This window comes from Aspergillus niger (assembly GCF_000002855.4).
Source record: "Aspergillus niger supercontig An11".
NCBI lineage: Eukaryota > Fungi > Ascomycota > Eurotiomycetes > Eurotiales > Aspergillaceae > Aspergillus > Aspergillus niger.
Genome location: NT_166526.1, coordinates 323,266 through 347,546, shown reverse-complemented (window position 1 = coordinate 347,546; position 24,281 = coordinate 323,266). Strand labels below are relative to the sequence as shown.

The window sequence follows — 24,281 nt, the reverse complement described above, 5'->3', positions numbered from 1 at the left end:
GCATTAGAGTGCAGTCCTATTCTTGATGCGTGCATGAGTTTCCTAGTCTAATTTTTGGGCTCAATAAAGTAGATAGGTAGTTAGCAGTTTCAGTTATCGACATCATTCCACGCCATTCCACACATCCCCGCTCCTATTGAAAATCCAACAAAGACGACCAGAATCAGCCAAACTCAATTCAACCGCACCGTAAACTCCTGTCCATTCAACCACCGTTCCAGGTTCTGCGCCACCTCTTCATACCATCCATGGATCTGTTCATCCACATATCCCATATGCGGCGTCAAGAGCACCTCACTCCGCCCGTCCTTCCCCCACGCCGTCGTTCTCCACGGACTATCCCCCGGCAACGGCTCGGTCTCAAACACATCCAACGCCGCCGCGGCAATCCCACCCCGGTTTAACGTCTCGAGCAACGCCGTCTCCTCCACCAACGGGCCGCGTGACGTGTTCACAAGGAGGGCCGACTTCTTCATGGCTCCGAGCTCCTCCCGCCCCACGATCCCCCGACTCCGCTCCGACAACACATTATGCAAACTCACCACATCCGCCTGCCGGAAGAATTCCAACTTCTGAGGAATAGCCTCAAAGCTACCTGCAGGTAATCCCATCGCCTCTGCCTGCTCATCTGCCTTTTCCTGCGTCAGGTTCGTCGACCAGGCAATCACCTTCATCCCGAATGCCTGGACTGCTACCCGCCCCACCTGCGCCCCGAGCTTCCCGACACCGAGCAACCCGAGCGTTCTGCCCGCCAGCGACAGACCAAGTGATCCCTGCCATTCGCCGCGTTTTATGGCTGCATCGTCACGTGCAATATGTCGCGCTGCTCCGAGGATCAGTGCCCACGTGTGTTGCACTGTGGAGTGGACACCGGTGAGGCGGTACTTTGTGCCTGCGACGGGGATGCCCCGCTCCGCGCAGTAGGCAGCGTCTAGGGCGAGGTTGCGCGTGCCGGTGGTGAGGAGGAGCTTAAGGTTAGGTAGCGCGGATAGTGTCTCCTTGGAAAAGGGGGTGCGTTCGCGCTGGGTGACAATGATCTCGAATGGGTACAGGCGCTGGATGAGTTGCTTGTGTTGGGCGGGGTCGCGCGGGTTGAGTGTGTCGGGGAAGTAGCTGATGTCAACGCGGGAGGTCAGGTGGGCAAAGTGCCGGGGAGAGATGTTTTGGTAGTCATCGAGGATGGCTACTTTGGGAGGCATCTTGATGTTGGTTCGAAGTAGATTGAATACGAGTGTAGTTGGTGGATAGGAAGTATCTATGGTGATTAATAATTGGAAGGAAAAGCCAGCTTATAACCCGGGATGAGGGTATATCCGGAGCCCCGCGATGAGCTCAGATGCTCCCCGCACCGGTCATCGGAGGGGCAACTTGGGCGGATAAAGGGTCCCGAATGCAGGGACAGCGACTCTAATATTGAATATATACTCGATACGAACAGGGATAAATCCATCAAGAGCAATCATAACCCCAAGTAAGTGATAACATATATACCTTTTTGTCCCTCTGTATATTTACTTGGATACCTCATCACCCATCCTACACAGACGGGGAGCACGGAGCTATTACTCCATACTAGCAGGTTACATCCACCCGGCAGATCAACTAGCTACTAGCTACTTAGTACTTAGACAGCTATCCAGATATCCATACAGCGTAGCATACCACCACCACCACCATCACCCTACATCCCTTCACCCTCCTCCTCCCACTCCGCCGCTCTCTCCAACATCCCCACGCTTGCCCTCAACAGTACTCTCTCACCATCCCGATCCCCCACCTCCCATCTATGCTCAAAATCCACTCTATAAAACCACAACGCCTCTTCAACCGCCCACCCCTCACGAAACATAACTTCCGGTTCGCCGCGACAACACGCCCCCGCACCATCCCTGAGCTTATTCTCCTCCGACAAGACGACGCTCCCGTCCTGGATACCGGCATCCAGCATCTCTCTGCTTTTTTCGTAGACGGATTCGAGAAGCGCGCCGACGTCGGCGTGCAGGATGCGCGTGGGTAGGTCGGCGTTGTTGTGCACGCAGTCGCGGCCGGTCGTTATGTAGATGGTGCCGAGGTGGTCGAGGGGTGCCGGGCCGGTGAAGGATGGGTGGCTGATGAGGCGCGTGCCGGTGGGGGTTATTTGGGGGGTGAGGGATTGGGATAGCAGGTTCAGGGAGGTGATGCGTTGGTGGAGAGGGAGGAAGGGGAGGTGAGTGAGGTAGGTGGTTAGGTGGGGGGTTTGATGGAGATGATGATGATGATGATGATGATGAGTGAAGTTGGGGTTCATTTTGGGGGGTTTGATGATGTCTGAGATGGTGATGGTGATGATGATGATGGTGATGATGATGATGGTGGTGGTGGTGATGGGGCTTTGGAGAATGAGATTGCGATTTTGATAGATCATACTTGTGTTGACTTTTTATACTACTTGATGGGGGCGTGACTTTTGTGGCTTCATGGTCTGTGTTACTGCCATGATGGTCTGATTAAGCGGTACTTTCCATTGCAAGCTAGGTGTGAGTTTGTACATCATGTATAGTTATGGGTGCTATATAAGGAGTATATTCGTGCATAGAAAATCATTTGCGTCGGATCGTCTTGGTTATCTTCGTCTGAGCCTTTTGAACAAAGATCCCATCATCCCTACCCCGGAATTTGGTTCACTCTTCCTTTTCGTCGCTGGTTCACTGTCGGGATTGTCACGGCCATCTTCCATGTTACCGTCATATTGTCCTCGTCCATCACCACCATCATCACCACCATCATCACCACCATCATCACCACCATCATCACCACCATCATCACCACCATCATCACTACCATCACCTGCAATATTATCACCTTCACTATCCTCGTCCCCATCATAGCTTTCAATACTGTCTTCATTATTGCTGTCATCGTCGTCGTCGTCGTCGTCGTCGCCGCCGTCGTCGCCGCCGTAGTCGCCGTTTGCCTGACGAATGAGCATTTGCCGATAGCGATGTGCCTCTTCCCTGAGATTTCTCAATGCACTAATCCCATCCTTATATCTTTCGACGAGCTGACCTTCATCGAGACTATCATCATCAAACCTGAAAGCCTTGATCGCCGTCATCTGGAAGTCCATCTCTCTCTGTTCTCTTTCAGGCGGCGAAATCGGATGAATAGCATAAATAGTCATATGGGTGGTTGCAAGCACAGCAACAAATGTATGCGCCCGCCTATCAAATGGAATGTTGCCTTTGGTATACTGCTCCAGCTCACGTAGTGCCCGAGCCCCAAGGGCACCACTATGCAAGGCAGCACGTGCCCCAGCAAATTGATCGTTATGCTTGAGCAAGTTGTAGAGGAAAAAGTTCGGCAAGATCATCTTGTTGGGGTCTTCTTCGTCTTCTTGCACGTCATCCAAAAGGTGATAGGGGGTGATGTATCTCTCAAGGATTGTGTGTATGGTTGGTTGTTTTTCTCTCTTCTTCCCCTTTTCATTCGCCTTGTCCTTTCCCTGCCCAATTCCTCTTTTTCCTTTTCGCTCAGGTTCCTCGTCCTTCTCATCATTTTCCTCGGCTTCATTCACTTGTCCCATGAGGTCCTTCGGATCGGCTCCGTCGACAAGATCAGGCCTGGCTGAGATCATATGTGGCACTATGGGATCGAGGTTGTAGAAGTACTTTTTCGTTGCTGTTATCGTTCCCTCTAAAGCCTTACCCCTATGGTTCTCGGTTTCTGTACTTTCGTACCCGAAGAGGTTCAAGTAGATACCTCGCAACGCGTTAGTTCTGGTCTTGTATTGCGTGATCAATCTGGTAAGATTAAGCCGCGCTCCCTGACCCATATTATCCATATCGGACCGATCTTGTCTCATAATTTGTCGAAGATACTCAATATTGGACGGCTCGCGATCCCTACCAAGCCGTTTCTCCACACCGTTGTGTTCCAGATAGCCTTCTAAATTCTTGTCATAAATAGCGGGCATACTGAGTTTGGGGACGTCAAAACTGCGGTCTCGATAGATTCTATGTCGATACTAGAAGAAAAGATTAGCTTGTGATGAATCTGATTAACAATGAAAGATAAGGAACCTACATCACAGAGGTGCGTCAGATCAGGCCCGCCTCTTTTCGCAAAGTCCTCGACAGTCTTGCAGCTAGTCTCCAGTGCTGGTGTCTCGTCACGACCGTTTCCCCACCTAATCGTTCCTTCGCGGTGGCGGAACTCCATAAGTGCGGTGTAAGTTAAATGGATCTTTGGCTGCTCATCCCAATAATCCTGGCTAAAAAGCTTTCTTCGCCTTCGAGCGGCAGCTGTCTTCTTCATTTTCGCCATGCCTCCTTTCAAGGGTAATGCTTTCGGATGACGAGCTGGTTTGAATACTTGTGGTTGAGGGTTGGTGTGCTGGGACTTTGGCTCGCGTTTGACACGCTTTGCGCTGGCCTTTTGACGGGGTTGGTTGTCTTTTGGCGGATTGTGTGCCATGGTGGTACAGTACAGTTGATTTTTCTGTTTGTAGGATGTGTTGGATTCGATGATAACACGATGTTGGGGGTTCCGAGTCCCACTTTACTTCTACATATAAGTGCGTTGGTTGCACAGTGCATTGTAAACGTCGGGCTCATTGTTTGCCGGCGTTGGCTCTTTGTTTCGGCGGCGTGTGTTGCAGAAGACATTGTGGCTACTGTCCATGTCAGGTGTTAGAGACTTCGTCCGTTTCAGTTTCAAAGTGGAAGACGTTATAGAAATTCTGCATCTTTTATTGTAGACTGATCAATAGAAAGGCCTTGCCTTGTTGTTATACCGTGATACCTAGTAAATATAGTATCGCGTATTCACTCTGAAGGCAGGTGCATTGTTGAGAGGGGTGGGCCCTTTACATATTATGCACATTATACATCTCTATTCTTGCAACATCGAATAATGACTTTCATTGTCTGCCTTACAGGCCCCATTGTGCCCTTCAAACACCACCAGCCAAGTCTCTTAGCTTTGAACCCATTCAAACACATCCATCAGACAAACATTCAATAACTCTCTGTGTTCTTTATTCTTTATTGCCACTGTTACAATGAATTACTATAAGCACATAGTCTACTATAAGCAGCTACACCTTCTCCATCTTCCTCGTCCCTCTTGCGTACAAGTCCATTATAGCACCATTCGATAGAGTAAATCCTAAACGGCAAGAAAAATGAAACAACTCGTGAGTGGACTCACCTTTCACAAGAGGCAGTAGCTGATCAAGGACAGGATATCATCGTCGCAAACCGTTTCCAAATCGTCAATTTCATCTCTTCGGGAGCCTATGGCGACATCTATGAAGGTAAGCCCCACCTTCTCCCTTCCCCAAATACACGTACTCACCATTCCAGCAACCGACCTTGAGAGCAAAACCAAAGAGCGCGTTGCGCTAAAAATGGAACGTACAAAGTTCCCTGACTCCCTCACCAGGGAGTCAGTATTCTACGCGAAGCTCCAAAAGGGCAAAACCACCGGCATGCTTAAACTCCACTTCCCTACCGACATCTGTGATGACTACCGCGTCATGGGTATCGACCTTCTAGGTCCCAGTCTCTGGGACCTTAAGCATTTCTGTGGGGGCAAATTCAGCCTCAAGACAGTTCTCTTGATAGTGGAACAAGCGCTATTCCGATTAAAGTCTCTACATGACCAGGGTATTATCCATCGGGATCTAAAGCCGGACAATTTCCTCATGGGAAGAGGCCGTCAAGGAAATATCATTTACCTTGTGGATATGGGCCTTGCGCAGGAGAGAGTGGAGGCGCCTGGCAATCCGATGGATTATGAGGGACATCAGGCGCTTTCGTTCGTGGGTACGAACGATTATGCACCTAGGGCTGCGCATCGGTTACACTGTGTGTTTCCCCCCAACACCATTTGATGATGAAATCGTGGTTACAGGCTACTAACATTGGTGTAGATCAGACGTATCGTGATGATATGGAGAGCTTTGGGTACGTGCTCATCGACCTTCTCAAAGATGTGTTACCCTGGGGTCATATGACTACAAGTGTTGGGGGGGTAACGCCCCAAGATCGGATGGGAAGAATGAAAGAACAGATCAGTCTTGACAATCTATGCAAAGATCTCCCAGAGGTGTTCAAACATTACTTTGAACACGTGAGATCGCTGCGGTATAACCAACGGCCGGACTACACTAAGCTCCGGCAGATGTTCCTAAGCGAATTTAAACGACAGGGATTCCACCACGATTTTGTCTTTGACTGGACGCAAAGGCGCTTTGATCAAGCAGCTGAGGAATCGTATGTGTCATTTTCGTCAGAGTAGTGACTCTAACTAACAGTGAAACATCTATTCTTTAGGACGACCAGTGAAGATTGAACGACAACATATAGCACCACTACTCAAATCGAACATGAATCCAACAATTACTCCAACTTGAGCAATTTCTCCTTCGCAAACTCCTCAAATCCCCTACTCCCCTCTACCAACCCCAGCGTCTCTCTAACCTTCCCCTCCTCATCTCCCCCATAATACCCAACCTCCCCATAAAAACTCAACATATCCACCACCTGCCTCCCCATCTGTCCCGGCATGAAACCCGCATACACCTCCTCTTCCATCCTCAAATACCTCACCCTCTTCCCCGTCACCCTCCCTATAACCTCCACCACCTCCTCAAACGACCAAACCCCATTAGCAGCATAAACCCTTTCAGTATCCCCCATCAGAATCGGAACCACAAACTTTCCCAGATCCCTCACCGTATCAATCAAAGGTATCTTCTTCTCCCCATCAATGACATTATACAAAACCAAGTCCCCCTGTCCCTCGGGATCAGGAACAGGCCTCATGAATGTCTCGAAATTCTGCATGAACATCCCGGGATAGAACACTGACACTACTACGTCATGGGATAAAGTTAGTGTACGCAATGCCTCCTCAGCCGCGACCTTCGAGTCGAAGACATCCACTTTCCGCCCGTGCGGATGGGCGGGCACAGCGCTGCTGAAGATGATGTGTTTGATGGTATTGGTAGTGGCGAGACATGCGGAAATGATGTTCTGGACTTGGGTGAGTTCTTGGTGTTTGAGGTCCGGGGCTGAGTAGTCCGTTTGGGTTATGAGGATTAGGGTGTGCGTGTTGGTTAGGGCTGGGATGAGGGTGCGAGGGTCGTTGAGGTCCGCGGGGAGGACTTTGATGCCTTGCGCGGTGAGGGATTGAGCTGTGGAAGAGGATGGATTGCGGACTAGGGCGCGGAGGGTGTATAAGCTATGGAGGGTTGGGTGGTGCGTTATGGCGGAGATGATGGAGAGGCCTTGTTGGCTGGTGGCAGGGAGGATGGTGAGGAGTTTGGGGGACATTGTGTGGTTGGTTTGGTTGTAGATGATTGGTGATTTGTGACATGTGCGTGTGGAATGAGTGGTACATTAATTGATTATTGCATTGAGGTTGTGGTGACGAAGCTGCTGTTTATGTATTCATGATGTAGTCGGATTTTGTATATACGTCCGGTCGGAGATTGTATGGACGCCGGGGATATAGTTGTTAGGGACGGATATAGACTGCATGAGGGCCGGTCGGTGTCCGGGCTCTTAGGACCGGCGTGGCCTGAGGGTGTTGTGGACTTTGTTGCTTAGTTTCGAAACTTGTTCCCTGGTTAGGATATAGTAGTGTGTTGCGATAATGTAGTCGTTTGAGTAAGATTCCATAATTGTTATTATCCTAAGGTCCTGCTGAATCCTCAGAGCTATCGAAAATATATCTATCTCTTGCATGCGCACTGATAAGGTTTAATTACATCCGGGAATAACCTGTGCACGTGGCTGACGACTCAGCCTACCACTCTCTCCTTGCAAATGACATTTCAGACCCTGTGATACAAGAAGCTATGACAGTGGCTCCATGAGATCAACCTCGATCTGTCCACCAAGGTCCTTGAGTTACATGCGCCTCGAGACTCATGGGCTTTGACACCCAGTAGCCAGATCCCGGCTCCACTTTCCGCCCGGAAGCTGCAATCTAAGGTTAATAGCATTAAGGCACTTTAAATAGACCACAATCTTCATAGATCTGGGACACTCACCCCAATACAGTTGTGACGTTACTTTAAGACCCGACCATGAAGCAGTTGAACTAAATAGCAAATATGTAGAGCCATTTAGTGTCTAAAGATAACGTTCACTATCATTAAACAAGGAAAATGAACCTCTCGTAAGCTACCCATCCCAGCATTTTAAGGCCTCACAGAGGCGCCATCCCTTCGAACTGCTCAGCCCCATCAGCAGGATCAAGCCAACATACCCGTCTTCCGGTGTATACTTCATGTCCTGGCTTATACTTATTCACTGTCTCATCATCGAAGATACCAGCACGCACGATCTTGAGTTCACCCGCACTTCCATCGGCGTTTACTTTGTGTCCGTAAAGGGGCGTACCTACAAACATCGAGTTTAATATTACCACAATTCAAGAGCTGAGAAATATTACTCCAACATACCACAGTCCCCACAGAAGTGGTTCATGATCCGACCTCCGCTGTCGCATGTCTTCGGTAGCTCTTTGGGTCTCCCTGATATTTTGAAGCTATCACTTTTGAACACAAAATTGTAGGAATACAGAGTGCCGGTGATTTTGCGACAGTCGTGGCAGTGACATATGGCCTAGGTATGAAAAAGAAGAAGACAATTAGCAGTGTTGAATTGTGAAAATGCAAGAGGATAAACACTAACGACTATCATAGGCTCGCCGCTAAACTCAACTTGGATGTTTCCGCAGAAGCAGCTGCCTGTCGTCATTTTCAGAGTATGGATTGTTGGATATTGACAGGAGATAGAGGAGACTTAGGGACTAAATGAAGCTGCTGAATCCTAGAGTATGAGATGGCTATTTATTCAAGATGCAAGAGCTAAGCTAAGGACGGATTACAAATTTCGAATGTTCCCAACGTAAGCCGGTTGAGGCCGAGGTTGTTATCGAGGCTCTCAACAGCTTCCCGTTGAGTCATCGAGGCGACGTCTCAGCTATCTATTAGCTAGTAGACTGATTGCAATATAAGCCTCGGGTCTTATGAATGACGAAGTGAGTCATAGCTCTGCCAATTAAGAGCTTTTTCTCCGCAAGGGAGCAATCAATGTATTGACTTGCATCATAACCAGAGTAGTCTGCATTAACATATTCTATCCCGCTTATAGTCTTCATACAACCTCTTGTGCTTCCGTCAAAAGCTATTGAATTGAGTCTACGCATCTTTTGGCAAATGTTGCGAATGGTAAGCCAACGTATCGAGCCTATGAGCCGGTCCAGTTTCTGGCTGTTCATGACTAGATTCACTGCAACTATGCGTCTGTAAGAGACGATGCTGTACCGGCAATCACATGTGGACTGTGTTTATTACCTCCCAGTCCAATGCATTGAGTATTTACTGGTCACATCTATTCTCCCCTACTTCCTACTTTGGCTTAAACTCATACTCTTTCCTCCCCTTTCTGCTTCAGGACCAGTAAAGTATCTCACTGTGCGCTCTATGCTCCTGGATACTAACTGGGTTCTTGGCGTTGACTTAGAAGCTTCCAGGCGCCCCCCTATCCCAGTATGAAAATTCGTAACCCACAATCAAATTCACTTATTTGAAATTAATATTATGGTTCTGCGAAGATACTACCGTATCGCTTTGCAGAAGCAATGTACTATGCTACTACCAGCGAAGCTGCTACCCTATGCTTACTCTATTCATTCATAAGGCATTCCCGTGCCTCGGCTATATGGGTATTCACCTTCAGAGATACCCTATTGGTGTGAAGTAAATCCTAATGGAGAAGGAATTAGGGTTGCTTATAGACCACATGCCATAGCATGTGCAAGTGTTATCGCCATAATGCTCCATCTTGATTTAATAAAAATGAGCGAAAATTCTTCAGTATGCCTTTAGGCGACGGAATTAGGAGAAGCGAATAAGAAGACGGCTTTCAAATCGCTTGTTCAATTTGAGAACCATGACTGAACACGCAGACAAAAAAACAATGTCTCTCTTACTTAACATTGACGAGTAAATTGGAGTGGAGCTTAACATGGTAGGCGACAACAGCTCTCATACAGCCCTAATTTCTTGTTCCTGGTCGCCGTGGCTGAGCTGATGTAGTATGCTGAAACCCTTAGCCCTCCGTGATAGAATATATGACAGAATCTTCTCAATGGCAAGGCGGCAATTCGTGCACCATTCCGTATTCCATAGTAGACTCGGTCCACCAAACAAGTTCCAGCTGTGCTTGTTATTTTGTGATATCTGAGCTATGACGTCATCGTTATTTTGTTGTCTAGCATGGCACGATGCATTGCGCCCCAAAACGTTGAGAGTCCGCCGCGGGTCGCTTGTGGCTTTATCTGCCTTGATATAGTTTTCCATATTGAGTTGGGCTTCCTTGTGTTATTATGCAAATGCAGAGGCGGTTTCCGTTTTTATCATTGTTGCAGACCTAGATATATTTAGCTTCTTGCAGGGTGGTCCTCATAGTATTTCAGGCAAGATACCGGACTTGGTATAGCTGTGATAGTATATAGAGGGTAGATTCATCGCAAAAGTATGATAGCAGGATATCATGTTGCAGGTGAAATTCAGTCTTATATATTGTTGGTATAATTAAAGTTGTTTCCCGTTAATTTCTGCCTGGAACAGATAATCTAATATATGTGTATTTTTTTTTTTTTTTTTTTTTTTTTGGTATTGTATGTAGTAGTTAAGTTGTGACGGCATTTAGGGCTTTACTATGAGCAAACAGGGTACTGGGAGGACAGGAGCTTGTCAGATCATCTGTGTTTTGGAATAATTGTCGAAAATTATCCCTTCGTGGCTTTATAGTGAAAGATATAGGCGACCGGAAGGTCAAGTGTTGACCTTCTGGCGGACACCTTATATGTCTGGTACTAGTGCTTTTCTATCCATATCTGTAACAGACTGCACTGGATTCGAGAAAGATATATAAGGTAAATGTTGATGAATGGCTGGTCTATCTTTGATTATTAAGGTGCAGCACCCCCAAGAAGTGGAAGATCCTGTATAAATATGTAATCTTGCCGAGGCAAATAGCACCTCAGGTCACATTAGAGCTATCTGAACATAGGAAACAGTACCCACTGTGGCTGTAATGACATGGAGTAGAAAAAAGAAATAGGAGAAAAAGAAATATATCAGGCCAATGCCGTAACCGAGCACTCCTGCTCCATCGCCGCAGGTCCGCCAATGTGACTCGTCAACCCGCAGCCGACGGGCTCAAAGAAGAGAAAAGTAGAAACAATGTGGGGAATTTAACACAATGAAAGCGAAAGAAAAATGGAAGAACAAAGAGAAGTGATCAACACGAAGGAAATCCTAGCGCATCCCAATGCTTATGAGGAAAAGACACAGACGGAAATAGACAAAGAAAGTAGCGAGGACACCAACAGACCAGTCGCTTCTGATCCCCAGGACTTGGCACCAGATCACGATATCCTACAGCCCAAAGTAGGGAAAGTTCGATCATCAACATCACGTCGTCCCTTATACGTAATCGTTCATCCCACTCATTTGGTCGTGACTCAGACGTTCTTATACAGTAGCAGGGGTTCGCCAACATTTTCGATCTCGGGAATCGTGCACTTGAGGTCAAAAGCCTTGGCCAAGACGATCTTGAAGATCTATCACGCTGTCAACACTAGCAACAGGGTATAACTTCACACATCGGGACATACCTTCTGCACGTTGATGCTGTGACTCGTACTGCTAAAAATTAAACTAGCTTTCATGGCCTTGGCAAACCGTTTCGCCTATAGGTGGTCAGTGCGCGCTAAGACACCTCATATGCATTCTCGCCTACCTGAATCGAGATCTCTTCCTGGTCTTCGCGGGGAAAGTTGACGAAATGGTCATATTTGGTACCGATCAGGAAGGGGATGGCAGTCTTGTTGAACCCACGACCTTGTCGGTACCATTCCTTAATTGAGTTCAGAGTGCTTTTCCGCGTGAGATCGAACATGAACAGAATGGCGACAGCATCGTTGCACACAAGGGGAAGCATGTTGACGAATTCACGCTGGCCACCCAGATCCCAAATCGAGAACGTAATCTCCGTATTCCGAATGGAGATGGTCTTCTCCATGAAGTTGACACCTTAAGATCGCGGTCAGCATTATTCATTCCTAGCCGCGCAAAGAATCCGCTGCATACCGAGAGTCTGGATATAATCCTCGTCCCAACTACCCTCCACATATTTCACCATTAAACTGGTTTTTCCGATCTGGGCATCTCCGACCATACCCACCTTGATCACCACGCTGTTCTTGGTTGACTGCGACGGCTGCTTTTGGCTGACATCGTGCGTAGGCTGAGGCAGGCTGGTGGACATTTCGGAGCTGGGCCGGGATGACGATAATGGTTGCGGCTGATGGGTCAGCGGGGAGAAGTTCTGTCGAGGTTGATCGTTTTCATTGTGAAAATCGCGAGCCGGAGAGTTGAATTCGTGGGAGGAGTAGTGGGCGCGCGAGTCGCTACTGTAGCCATTTGTGCTTGTGAACTCGTCTGGTCCCGCCAGTCCGAGGCTTGCGGGAGCGGGTGTATCGAGGCTCTGGGATTGCTCCAGATGCGCCTGATTTGCGACATCCGAAGTGCCGGCCACGGGCAGTTGTGACGCATCCATATTTGGATAACAGATGTTGGGTTCGGATGGTATCTGTGGGTGGTGTGGATTAGTCCCAGGCGTAAACACGGTCGAAGTCCGGTGGAGCGGGGATGCTGAGACCAACCGAATTTGAGGATTTGGGATCACAGCACCGGTTTCCCGGAACCCATCCAACGGAACAAAATCAGACGATGACAAAGGGGAGGAGAGAATGATCTAGGAAATTACTGATTTGTCAGTTATCATGTTTGGGAATGCAAGCGCTATAGCTTGGGGACCGGAGCTGGGGCAATGAGCGGGAAGGATGGGTTTGGGTAGTGGTGGTATGCACCTTTTGTTGCAGAAACCAAACAATGTGACAGGTGCACTAGTAGTCAAGGCACGCAGCCGTGTGGAATGACTGGGGGGGTGGTTTGGGCGATAAGGAAACGACTTAGCGGCACCAAGCAGAGACCAGGGAGTGTGTGAAACGAAGGCGGTGCCAACCACGGAGCAGCAACAGAGAAGAGTAGCAGCACCAACAAGAGGGAAAGAAGGACAGGAACCAGCTGAGGAGGGATGAGGAACAGCCCCTTGGAGGAGAAAGCAAGACAAGCAAAGCAAACACAGCCGCAGCTCCTCCAGAAAGCAAAGCCAGCAAAAAAGCGGGCGCCAGACTCCGATCGCGCCTATTCCCCGATAGGCTTAGCGCCCTTGTCCCGTGAATTTCGGCCTGGCAAACAGAAAAAAAAAAGTTCCCCGAGTCTCGCTGCCACGAAATTCAGCCAGTCTCCTGCTACTCAACCGGGTTTGTGGACGACCGACAATTGAAATTTAATTTCCCGACACCCTACACGTCCCACCGGTTCATCATGTCGAAGAGATCTGCCGACGTTTCCGACGAGCAGAACGCCGCCCTCAAGGCCGGTGAGCGTCCCGTCGTCGACGCCCCTCCCGACGAGGTGGGGGAGTTCGAGGATGAGTATGAGGATGAGTTCGAGAGTGAGGACGAGGTTCTCGAGGCTGGTGTAGATGGTCGTCCCGATGCTGAACGGGAGGAGGAAGAGAAAGGTAAGATCTTGCGCCCATTGCGACGGGTTCTGCCAGTCGCATACTGCGATCCTCGAATGTGGCAGTCATACTGACCCCGACTGGTCCCTTCAGATGCCATGGACCTTGACAAGCAGACTTTTATTCCCGGAAGGACAAAATTGGCACCCGGAGAGGTCCTCTCTCCCGATCCGTCTACTTACGACATGCTGCACACTCTCAGCACCCCGTGGCCCTGTCTATCGTTCGATATCGTGCGCGATTCGTTGGGCGACAACCGCAAGACTTATCCCGCCACTGTCTACGCCGTAACAGGCACACAAGCAGAGGGCCGACGTGCAAAGGAGAATGAGCTGATGGTGTTGAAGCTAAGTGGTATGAGCAAGATGGACAAGGAGGATGGCATGGATTCGGACAGCGACTCCGATTCGGACGACGACAGCGAGGCGATCCTGGAACACAAGAGCATTCCTCTCGGATCGACGACCAACCGCATCCGCGCCCACCAGACCCCTAACCAGTCCGGAGACTATTCCAAGCCCCCGCAGACTCTTACCGCCACTATGCTCGAGAACTCCCAGGTCGTGATCCACGATGTTACCCCCCATCTCACCAGCTTCGATGTCCCTGGAACCATCCTCCCTCCCTCCGCCAACAAGCCCCTGTCTACCCTCCGCATGCACAAGTCGGAGGGATACGCCCTCGACTGGTCTCCGCTACAGCCCCTCGGCAAGCTGTTGACTGGTGACAATGACGGTTTGATCTACGTGACGACTCGCACTGAAGGCGGTGGCTGGGTCACCGACACTCGTCCGTTCACCGGCCACATGTCGTCTGTTGAGGAGCTCCAGTGGTCTCCCAACGAGAAGAACGTTTTCGCCTCTGCCAGCAGTGACGGCAGTGTCAAGGTGTGGGACGTTCGTTCGAAGTCGCGCAAGCCTGCTGTCGACGTGAAGGTGTCGAACACCGATGTCAACGTCATGAGCTGGTCGAACCAGACTTTCCACCTCCTTGCGACAGGTGCGGATGACGGACAGTGGGCCGTCTGGGATCTGAGACACTGGAAGCCGAATGCCGCGGCTCCGGGATCTCAGACCACAGCTTCCCCTGTTGCCTCGTTCGACTTCCACCGTGAGCCTGTCACGAGTATTGAGTGGCACCCGACCGACGACAGTGTCGTCGCGGTCGGTTCCGCCGACAACACGGTCACGCTGTGGGATTTGGCTGTGGAACTGGATGAGGAGGAGAACCGTGAGGCGGGAATGCAGGAAGTTCCGCCGCAGCTACTGTTCGTGCACTACATGGAGTCCGTCAAGGAAATCCACTGGCAGGCCCAGATGCCCGGTACGATCATGGCTACGGGCGGTGTTGGATTTGGGTAAGTCATACTCCACTCTGTTTTTTTCTTTTTATTTTAAGGGACACTAAAGCTAACAAATCGAAACAGTGTGTTCAAGACAATCAGTGTGTAGACAAAGTTCAACAAAAGTGCCATTTAAACGAATGCATATAGGTAGTTTGGTGCGTTTTGATGCGTTATACCACATGATCGGTTATGTTATTGCTTTATGATGAATTATATAGATTACAATGATGAAGCATGATGCCCATTTCAGAGATGTTCCCAAATATACCCGGTTGCCAATTTTCTAGCCCCAAGCTTGATTATACTATAATCTTGGTATAGGTTGTATCTAGCCAGTCACTCCTTGATTTAAGTAGTAGTAGTAATGAAACCACTCACTCTACTTGACCCAGTTTAACCCCAGCCCAAGTCTCCACTTTCCTTGCTTTATGTAGAAATCTCGACTGAATCGCTAAGCGGGATGACCCGGATCTGCTGGTCAGCTCCACCTACTTAGTACTCTTGTGCCCTATGAGCGACAGCAGCAGTAGCAGCATTAGCAGCATTTGCGGTTGCGGCAGTGGTGCCGATAACAGTCCCTATAACGATATCATATTTATAGAGAGAGTACTGAAACTGCCGACCGCGTCTACTCCATAGTGACTACTCGATACACCCACCCACCAGGGGTCCCATCAACTGGGTCGAGTCGAAACGATATTTCGATGTCGAGATAAGTATGCGGGCTATGAATAGAGATGCAAAGGGGTCTTGTCCCCCGCTGCCCGGCGGCTAGCTAGTAACAATCTTCTCGGTATCGCTCCTGTCTGATTAAGATCTTGTAAATATCCTTCTCTCCTAATCACAGCAGCGCTCGCTATTGTTGAGCATCGCGTAAGATATTCACGTATTGAGTAACATGAGCATCCGGACGGGCAGCCTGTCATCGGGGTTATGAGTCGTGTGGTAGCGGGACCCGGTCTGAAGAGATAGACGGTGATCCTTAGATGAATATGTATCAGAGACATGTAAAGTAGGGGACGATGGCCAAGACCACCACATCGCCGTCCTGACATCCCGGTTTCGAACGCCGGAATGAAGAGGCAGATGACTGCGGGGATCTCGCAGCAGACGATTCCGACGGTTTTGAGTATGGAGACGACGTCGGAAACTGGTGGTGTATGCATGCATCATTAGTAAAATATATAGGCATGCTTGCATACATGAAGACTCGGAGTCTGGTGTCGGGCGTTGAGTTGGTGTGGGTTGACGAGTGGGTAAAGATGCCATCAAGCCAGGCTATAGAGAATAGCACGCGAGACGATTTTTTAGGCTGCTCACCCGGTTGTGAGTGGTGACTGAGTTACCCTTCCGCGTCCATGTACTTGTGGAGATGTACGAGGACCGTATTGTCCATGGCTTCGAATCTGTCGGCCAACTGAGCCTGCGTTCGATCGGCTGGTCAAGATCATCTGCTATAGTTTGAGCGATTATGAATGTCTATGGCTTTGAATTTGTCAACCAGCATATTCTTATTTCATCTGGCCGACCAAGCTCATCCGCCATAGTGTAAGCGACGTTGAAGACTTAGATAATTTCTGAAGCCGTCAGTATCGGCCACTTCAGTTGTGCCATTGCATTAGCGTATTTTTGCAATAGGCATCAAAGAAGTTGACGGAACTTACGTACCCGTCAAGGGCCCTTGTGCACTGTGTACACTTGCGTCAAAGTCTTCATTCTGGTATCTCTTGCCTTCGCGGCCTTGACACAGTGGGGTCGTTGCCCGTATAGATCCGCGTAGCTTATACTCGCAGGGGGCTGTTGGGTGTCTTGTGTAGTTGTCTAAATACTTCGTACTTTTGACCAAGTATCCCGGTTCGGAGGCTATAGTACTATCGTGGGCTCGGCGGTCTCTTCCGCCCCGAGCAGACCGATATAATAAGTCAGCCTGATAGTACTTATGTTTGCACTATGCTTTGGACCTAATAGACACCCATAGCGTCCCTTATACACCGTCAGTCAGACTTAATTCTTGATGAAAACATAGAAATTTCAAGTAGAAGAACTACTTACCACAGCTCCAAGACCAAGTAAAAGCTTAATCTCAAGAAGTATTAAGACCCCGAAGCCCACATGGGCCACGCTCTTTCCTGTAGAGGCTCTTGTCTGCCAGTACCTAGACGAGAGAGATAGTCCAAGCTTTAAAGACTGAAACCATAAGGCCACATTCAGGAGCCCACCGACAAGCACACCGGTTTCAGGGTTCTTCCAGGTACCAGTCCCTGGGCTACATAGTAATAGATAGCACCGAAGCCACTGATATAAGATACCGATGATGTATCATGCGACAATAACATGTGTAGAACACCAAATGGTATCTTCGGCGCTCAGGTTCTGGTAAGGCGTCTGCCTAGTGTGTTGCTGCCCAGTGCTGGTATTGTCCGGATGCAGCAAAGCCGCCTGACAAGCGTAGAAAGTCTCTGACAGCAGGGGGGCTCGTACTTTGGTCGATATCTCAATCCGGAGGGTAGGCAAACGCGTTGCTCGCACCTGTCAGGGGCAAGTCAAGGTGTAACTCGTTTATCAAGTACTCGATACGGTGTAGGGTGACTTGGTCGAGCCGAGAAACGTAGGAAGACGATGACAATGCTCGAAAGTACGCGATTTGATGTGCTATTTCCACTAAACGACGTTCGTTTCTTGATGATATCGAATAAACAATCAGCAACAACACGCAAGGGGACAAGTAGACGCGTCAAAAGGTAGCGTCGAAAGGGAAACGAAGCTGAAGTGCTCGGAGACTTGGGATTAGCGCGGGAGGCAGCATCGAACGAATAAACAATCAAAAGGAGAGGTCCTGAATTGCCACACGGAGCATGCTGCCAAGATGTAGCAGTCTACATAAGCAATTAGACTACCTGAGAAAAGGCCCATGCCCAAAGACCTATTACAAAGAGGAACGGTATAGGTAAGGCTAAGCTAGAGTCCTCCTTCCGACAATTCGATTAGAGGGCCTGTCACAACGCCTTTTCTACCCCACCTGGGTACATTGGAAGCCAGTTATTCTCCACCTCTTGGTATAGCGATGATTGTCCAATTGGCCCAGTGTATTTGACGTATCCCCCTTTATTCTGATGTCGGCATCGGACGTAAACTCGATAGCACGTTCGTCTCTGGGCGGTAAACTGATGGGAATGGATAGTGTCTGTATTGCATATTAAAGAGATCGCATTTGCGAATCTATACGTATTACAACACGGTGAGATTGAAGAGGCTGCTGGTGGTAAAAGTAACCGGGTTGACACGGTCCGGCTGCACAATTCGCTTACACTGGCGTAGGTAGGCACCATGTTTGCAAATGTTACCTTATCAGATGTTTCTAAGGCTTGATTGTTTTCATTCTAGTTGAGATTATTGATATTAATATGAGACGCAAGGTACTGGCCTTGTGGCCTGGTGATAGTGGGCTCAGGGGTTGTTCTGTGGTATGTTGTATCAAGGATAGTTGGCTGGAGGGTGCGTTGTATACTGTCTGGATTTGTGGTAGGATCCAAGCGGCTTGGAATATCGTAATTATCAAAGAGATGATACCGGAGCAAGCCATTCCAGGTGTTTATGATCTTGAGGATTGCGAGGATTAGGCAGGCCGAAGTCAAGAGGGAAAACCGGAATTGCCCCATGTTTGATCAATTGCATCAACCTGTCGGATTCAAGCAGAGTCTTTTGAACAGTCTCGGTGTTGGTCACAATGTGAGTTTCGAATTCGGACGGAGGTATCCTGAGAAGTTCAGAGAAAAGGCGAATTGTCAAGACAACAGTGCCCAGGCCAGTAATACGGAAACCAAAAGACGATTCCACTGAAGAGGTGTTGGATGACATGGTGATGGTGAAGACGGTCGAGGGACTGAGGTTGTGTTAGGCGAGGAGACGGAGTAGGAGGCAAAGGAAGAGGGAGCAAGCAGGAGAAGAACATCCCAGGCAGCAGCGGTACATTGAATGCGACGTCATAATGTGTATTCATTACATACCCGTGTTTAATCGATGAAGAACCCTATTCCTTTTGTGTTGCTCCTCTATCGTTCAATCATTGGTACGATAGCAAGGCTGCCGCTCCGCTATGCCTTAGGTTCAAGCACGTATTTTCAATTGCCCACTCGAGTTCGGATGCTGAGGTATGAGAAGAACGATCTTCTTCTCACTTGTAGAGTGATGCTTCTTCATTCTTTTGGACGCATAAATGACTCCAATTTAGAGTTCTGTGACCTTCAACTCAGATAGAGACAGTCGGTGCTATACTCCCCCGTGGAGTCGCAAGGAGAGCCCCGAGCCACATCCCGGGGCTTCTGAAGCGGACTCTGAGAGAAAGATTCGCCTTTCCTTTCTCTTTAATGCGCCTCTGTACCTCATTCGACGCCCATTTTAGACGTGGTAGGCGCTAAGCACGCGTGAAAATGACTGTTTACCAAGTCGAAATTCTGATCTGCTCTGATATCCAGCGCGATCCGCTTACACCCCAGTAGTGTCAGCGCCAACATGTCCTTGAGTAATGGCATTTACTGGATGAGACAGGTTAGAGAAATTCTTTTGGCATTGCTATTGGTATGTTCTGCCCTTTTATCCAGGAGCTTGACATACCAAGTCATGACGAATGGCGCCACCACGCCGTCTTGCAATGCAAGTGACTAGAGCGTCTAGTTGGAGTTGTATCTTATAGATATATTAAACGTTTTCTTCTTTGAGAGGCGCCAATGTATCAACAGTGCCGCGTGTCAGGACGCGTGATTCTTCAAAGGTTGCTTGGTCTTGATACCTCAGTAAAGGTTGTGAGTATCCACGCTGAGGAAGATAGAAGAAGATAGATAAAACTCGCAACCATGACCAATTGAGGCAACCGGTCATCCTATATTGGAGGAGATATTGTAAAGAAGATATGAGGGCTTGGAGTGTATATGCCGAGAAAGATAGATAGAATTCGCGCAAGTAAAGGCCACTTTGACTCAACCGGTCATCTTATATTGGAGGAGATGATGTAGAGAAGATGTAGAGAAGAGAAAGAAATGAAAATCAAACGCAAAGAAGGTCTCTTTTATATACTAGAACTGCTCGGTGAAGAGCAATGGCGCATGAATCAGTAAATTCACGAGTCAGATTTTCATCGGCGTAGATCACTACGTTTACTATTGCCTGCATTGCAAGCATTGAATCAATGCAAGAACCTGCGAATCTGTGCTATTCCCCGGCGCCGATTCTATAGACTATAATGTGCTTGTTTGGTTGTTTGGAGTGAATTGCTTAATATGCGTTCATACCATGTTGCTAATGGAGTTTGCTCTACTGTCATATCATGCTCATGTGTGAGCAAGCTATTAGAATGGTGGGATATGATCATAGCATCCAGGCACAGCGTGTTGTTTTGCGGTGATAACTTTCACAATAGATCCAACTAGTAGCATACATAATCCCGTAATTATTATTCCTCCGTTTCAGACGTAAATCATAAGTGTTCAATGCATACGACAACAAAAAACATAAGCTCAAAGTCGGGGCTCATACAGGCTGGTCATTCGATATAGTAAGCAACTCTTGACTGTTTGTCTCCACAGACGTGGAACTCTCACTCCGATGATGAACGTTCTCATTCGCTTGCTGGTTGTTCTGCCCATTAATGAGTTTTACCCAAGGCTGTGGAAGCAGCGAAGCCATAACACTGCGCAGGCGCTTTGTGGCGGTTTCCTCATGATGATCGATCTTGCGAACCCATAGTCTATCCAAAGCTTTCCGCAGGACCCACTCGTCGTTTGTCAATTTGACCCACCCCTTGTTTTTACTGAACACTTTCGAGATTATGAAAATGAGTAAGAGGACCATATGCTATCGGAACTTGATTAGAATGAGTAGATGTGCTTAGCTGTTGCGCTGGCTTACCGGCCCGTACGCCATGGCAACTTCGGTGACGGTTGCGTCTTCATTCCACCATGTCGCGCTGGAAAATGCAAAAATGGTGATACACCCAATTAGTCCTATCCAGGCCTGAAGTGGTTGGAGAATAAGAAGACTGCCCCTAGGAGTGTATTTTTCATGCAGTCGGATGTATTGAGGACGGTCGTGGTACCGAAGTCGGGGTTCGCATTTTTTCAGCCTGCGCCAGCAATGAGTACCTCAACACTAGTTGCATATTGAGCAGACACACGAACCAATAATAGTAGCGAAGGAAGGCGAGACAGATAGCTGCCCATACGATCATTATAGCGGTGCTGGACGAGATAGATATAACTTGGACCACCTGGCTCCATTAGCAGATAAACAGAGCAAATGTATCACACCTACACACCTGCTGTACTGCAGAGCTATGCGCGAGCTGTAGAAACGGGACCCAGCAGAATGCTAGCAGTGACACCAGCAAGGATACAACTGGAACCTTGGTGCCCTCACTTAGAATCGCTAGCTTCCTCTTGATCCATACTTCTTGACCCTTGGAAGATGCGGGAAAGTGCTTGGCCATACCCCATAAGGTTCGGGAAGCAACGTACAGTGAAGTGTTAGCGGCAGAAAAGACACTGAAGAGTAAACAACCGTTGAGGAATCCAGCCATTGACCGGTTATTGGCATTCAGCGCCGCTATTATGATCATGCTACTCGACGAACCAGGGTTGGAAGTAGCCGATAACGTGCTGTTTGAAACTCCATCATGGAGCTGCGGTAGGGCAGAGTCATTCCACTTCACGTTGATAACCTCCCCCAACGTGCACATGATGTACACGACTACCGCCGCGTACGCAGTCCAACGAGCCGGCCAACGAAGTGCATGACCGTCTCGAGCTTCATACGCAGTCATGGCGTATACTTCGATGCCCTGGAAAGCGTATGCCGTGAGCGGAATAGCATAGCTGATATCATGTTAGCATGCCAGATTAATAGATGAGGGAGTGGCGAGCTGACCACTGGGCTTGGCCATTACTGCTATAACTTTGTCCATGTTCAAAGCTGGGCGAAGAGACTGCAATAGGTAAGTTTATGCTGGTAACTCAATAATAGTAACGATTATATAATTGTGCAATCTGGGACTGCCACTCACCATTGTCCGCAATTGTGTAGAGATAGATCGAGATTGCCACGATCATCACCAGCTTTAGGAAACCACCAATGGTTTCCACGACACCGTACCACTGAGATTCTATTAGCCATGTATCCATCAATGCGACGAGACAACCCACAAAAACTCCAGTCATGTTGAGAAGAAAAAGAATGGCTGGAACAAAAACATAGCAGATAAGAACTCTCCACGCAGTTGGCAGGCCCCAATACTCTAGGAGAGTCGCAGCCATAGAGGTTTGGCTGGCAAATGTTGCGGCATATGCATACCTATTTCCCTATTAGCTGCAAATGGTGCTTTGTGCCGAATCGAAAGCTATTACCAATAAGCCAGTCCGATAACCCAGCCAAGATCCTCGTCGACGAATGTGCGAACATATTCAACGATCGAATTGTAGACCGGAAATTGCTGAGTCAACTCCGCAATACATTCGTTAACTGCTAGAATCACTATGCTGATGATGAGGACCGCAACAATCAAGCCCATGGGCCCCGCAATGGCGAGGGCCATTCCATTGTTGGTGAAAATGCCACTTCCGATGACAACACTGAGCGTGATGAACTGGGCCACGTTAGCAACGACCAAGCCAACTGAGGCATCATGCATACAAAGATCTGAAACCCAAAGAGCTCCTGTCTACACCCGTCAGCATATTGTCAAAGTTTCGGAATTTTTACATACTTAAGCTTCTCTGAAGTGTCCACTTGAGTCGTCATTGTGCTAGGCTACTATGGCACCGCCCACTCAGGGTCGTACACTGTGCGCTGAGTTTGGACATGTAGAAAGGAAGATACGAACAAAGGAATAAGCGGAGCATTTAGGTGGCAGTTGTGAAGATGGACATGCATTATGGGTAAGAAACCTAGATCGGTGCGTCCGCCGAAGTGTAGGGTGCATCGCTTGGATGGGGGAGATTACGAGGCAATCGGGGAACGGGGGGATCTCACACGAATCGGGGCTATCGAAGGATCAGACTAACCTCGACTCGGAATAACTTACTCCAGAGCCTCGCATGGTGTTTCCCAATGGCTGATTGGCTGGTGATAAGAACACACTCGCAGCCTCGCCGAACGTGCCAACACTGAGCGGGGAGAGAAGGCTGCCTTTGATTGCTTTTTGCTCCCTCCTTCAGTGCTCTTGTGGCACGTAGACAGACCTGAAGAGCCTCCTTTTGGCGTGCATGGCACTCTGTAGTGGTAACAGAACAATTGAGTGCTAGTAATCGTACCACGAGGACCCGACCCCAAATACATATATATAATTCACGCTCGGGGCTGAAATTGGAAGCTCATGGGAACGGCGCTCAGAACCTTGCGATCACGGTCAGGTATCCCTCATCCCTATGGCTTCTTCCAGCCTCCCATACCGGCACGACCTTACCCCAGACGTATCATCGTACATCGAGATGGCCGAGGAAATAGAAAGTTATGTGAAGGAGCGATTTGAAAACCAGGTCCAGACGGATGTGGAGGTAGGTCTCACAGCCGACCATCAAGCCTGACATACAAGGGGACAGACTGGCTGACGCCGATGACACTTGAACCCACAGTTTCGCAATGGCCGATGGCTGATTTGGGCTAGCGTAAGATTTACTAAGGTATGTCATGGCAGTGCATCTTATGAGCCCATGAGAAGAAGGTGGGGACTAACCTTTGGCCAACAGGAAGAACTGGAGTACGTGCTCTAGCATCAATCCGCTGACGCCCGGCTGACCTGAACCACCTGACGCTGTAGGGACATGGTAGTGGAACTGAGGAGCCGCGCAAGAGAACAACTGGCCGCGAATTATAAAGCAGGTCATCCGTATGGATAGGATGGCTGGTCCTAATGTATCAGCTCGGGCGACTGTAACAAGGTGGCAAGTCAAGGAACACGCGATGAGGAGGCGAGGATGTGTCCTGATGGACAGTGGCCGTGGCGCAGACAGGCTATGCCGGTGTTTGCTAGAGGACTAGTCCTAGATAGTCAACCTTGTCCGTTGATGACTGCCAATCGATCTGACCGAGGCGCTGTGCATACATGTCCGGGATATTTGGTCCCATCCCTCAGCCTTGCTGAACGCTGGTCGGCAAGGCTTACCCGTAAAATTCTGAAGGCATTGTGGCCCTGAAGACCGAGAGACTCGCAAAACAGATACTGGTTTCCGAATAGCTTTCAATATAAAACCAAGTTTATTGTCCTCTCGAGCTAGCCAAAATTGGGGGGGTGA

At 48.8% G+C, this 24,281-nt stretch overlaps 13 protein-coding genes across 13 annotated transcripts; 4 read left to right on the top strand and 9 right to left on the bottom strand.

Moving 5' to 3' along the window:
* Nucleotides 1-173: 173 nt before the first annotated feature.
* An11g01390 (uncharacterized protein) lies at nt 174-1,199 on the bottom strand (the record flags this gene model as incomplete). The annotated part of the gene is made up of 1 exon (XM_001394109.1): nt 174-1,199. The coding sequence occupies one exon, from the start codon at nt 1,197-1,199 to the stop codon at nt 174-176; it is 1,026 nt and encodes a 341-aa protein (XP_001394146.1).
* A 153-nt stretch (nt 1,200-1,352) lies between these two features.
* On the bottom strand, nt 1,353-1,948 carry An11g01380 (hypothetical protein; the record flags this gene model as incomplete). Its single annotated transcript, XM_059750062.1, has 2 exons — nt 1,353-1,407; nt 1,686-1,948. The coding sequence occupies 2 exons, from the start codon at nt 1,946-1,948 to the stop codon at nt 1,353-1,355; spliced, it is 318 nt and encodes a 105-aa protein (XP_059604264.1).
* A 112-nt stretch (nt 1,949-2,060) lies between these two features.
* An11g01370 (hypothetical protein) lies at nt 2,061-2,514 on the top strand (the record flags this gene model as incomplete). Its single annotated transcript, XM_059750061.1, has 4 exons — nt 2,061-2,126; nt 2,165-2,222; nt 2,313-2,408; nt 2,492-2,514. 4 exons carry the CDS (start codon nt 2,061-2,063, stop codon nt 2,512-2,514), a joined length of 243 nt encoding a protein of 80 aa, XP_059604263.1.
* An 88-nt stretch (nt 2,515-2,602) lies between these two features.
* An11g01360 (hypothetical protein) lies at nt 2,603-4,452 on the bottom strand (the record flags this gene model as incomplete). Its single annotated transcript, XM_059750060.1, has 2 exons — nt 2,603-3,921; nt 4,059-4,452. 2 exons carry the CDS (start codon nt 4,450-4,452, stop codon nt 2,603-2,605), a joined length of 1,713 nt encoding a protein of 570 aa, XP_059604262.1.
* Nucleotides 4,453-5,161: 709 nt separating this feature from the next.
* On the top strand, nt 5,162-6,279 carry An11g01350 (uncharacterized protein; the record flags this gene model as incomplete). The annotated part of the gene is made up of 4 exons (XM_059750059.1): nt 5,162-5,173; nt 5,221-5,293; nt 5,343-5,846; nt 5,912-6,279. The coding sequence occupies 4 exons, from the start codon at nt 5,162-5,164 to the stop codon at nt 6,277-6,279; spliced, it is 957 nt and encodes a 318-aa protein (XP_059604261.1).
* A 101-nt stretch (nt 6,280-6,380) lies between these two features.
* On the bottom strand, nt 6,381-7,316 carry An11g01340 (uncharacterized protein; the record flags this gene model as incomplete). Its single annotated transcript, XM_001394104.3, has 1 exon — nt 6,381-7,316. The coding sequence occupies one exon, from the start codon at nt 7,314-7,316 to the stop codon at nt 6,381-6,383; it is 936 nt and encodes a 311-aa protein (XP_001394141.3).
* Nucleotides 7,317-7,863: 547 nt separating this feature from the next.
* An11g01330 (uncharacterized protein) lies at nt 7,864-8,750 on the bottom strand (the record flags this gene model as incomplete). The annotated part of the gene is made up of 5 exons (XM_001394103.3): nt 7,864-7,967; nt 8,039-8,120; nt 8,257-8,390; nt 8,453-8,615; nt 8,685-8,750. 5 exons carry the CDS (start codon nt 8,748-8,750, stop codon nt 7,864-7,866), a joined length of 549 nt encoding a protein of 182 aa, XP_001394140.3.
* Nucleotides 8,751-9,684: 934 nt separating this feature from the next.
* Nucleotides 9,685-10,357, bottom strand: An11g01320 (hypothetical protein; the record flags this gene model as incomplete). The annotated part of the gene is made up of 2 exons (XM_059750057.1): nt 9,685-9,741; nt 10,049-10,357. The coding sequence occupies 2 exons, from the start codon at nt 10,355-10,357 to the stop codon at nt 9,685-9,687; spliced, it is 366 nt and encodes a 121-aa protein (XP_059604260.1).
* A 1,169-nt stretch (nt 10,358-11,526) lies between these two features.
* Nucleotides 11,527-12,332, bottom strand: An11g01310 (uncharacterized protein; the record flags this gene model as incomplete). The annotated part of the gene is made up of 4 exons (XM_001394101.3): nt 11,527-11,625; nt 11,680-11,754; nt 11,805-12,097; nt 12,155-12,332. The coding sequence occupies 4 exons, from the start codon at nt 12,330-12,332 to the stop codon at nt 11,527-11,529; spliced, it is 645 nt and encodes a 214-aa protein (XP_001394138.3).
* A 1,124-nt stretch (nt 12,333-13,456) lies between these two features.
* An11g01300 (uncharacterized protein) lies at nt 13,457-15,106 on the top strand (the record flags this gene model as incomplete). Its single annotated transcript, XM_001394100.1, has 3 exons — nt 13,457-13,655; nt 13,749-15,012; nt 15,082-15,106. The coding sequence occupies 3 exons, from the start codon at nt 13,457-13,459 to the stop codon at nt 15,104-15,106; spliced, it is 1,488 nt and encodes a 495-aa protein (XP_001394137.1).
* A 386-nt stretch (nt 15,107-15,492) lies between these two features.
* On the bottom strand, nt 15,493-17,913 carry An11g01290 (hypothetical protein; the record flags this gene model as incomplete). Its single annotated transcript, XM_059750056.1, has 9 exons — nt 15,493-15,578; nt 15,664-15,771; nt 15,899-16,150; nt 16,669-16,927; nt 17,053-17,266; nt 17,348-17,459; nt 17,530-17,652; nt 17,699-17,836; nt 17,898-17,913. The coding sequence occupies 9 exons, from the start codon at nt 17,911-17,913 to the stop codon at nt 15,493-15,495; spliced, it is 1,308 nt and encodes a 435-aa protein (XP_059604259.1).
* Nucleotides 17,914-18,113: 200 nt separating this feature from the next.
* Nucleotides 18,114-19,418, top strand: An11g01280 (uncharacterized protein; the record flags this gene model as incomplete). Its single annotated transcript, XM_059750055.1, has 7 exons — nt 18,114-18,128; nt 18,205-18,285; nt 18,390-18,464; nt 18,625-18,808; nt 18,907-18,982; nt 19,079-19,151; nt 19,254-19,418. The coding sequence occupies 7 exons, from the start codon at nt 18,114-18,116 to the stop codon at nt 19,416-19,418; spliced, it is 669 nt and encodes a 222-aa protein (XP_059604258.1).
* Nucleotides 19,419-20,526: 1,108 nt separating this feature from the next.
* An11g01270 (uncharacterized protein) lies at nt 20,527-22,788 on the bottom strand (the record flags this gene model as incomplete). The annotated part of the gene is made up of 9 exons (XM_059750054.1): nt 20,527-20,850; nt 20,905-21,118; nt 21,174-21,262; nt 21,311-21,866; nt 21,919-21,976; nt 22,055-22,341; nt 22,395-22,633; nt 22,681-22,708; nt 22,754-22,788. 9 exons carry the CDS (start codon nt 22,786-22,788, stop codon nt 20,527-20,529), a joined length of 1,830 nt encoding a protein of 609 aa, XP_059604257.1.
* Between the last annotated feature and the right edge of the window lie 1,493 nt (nt 22,789-24,281).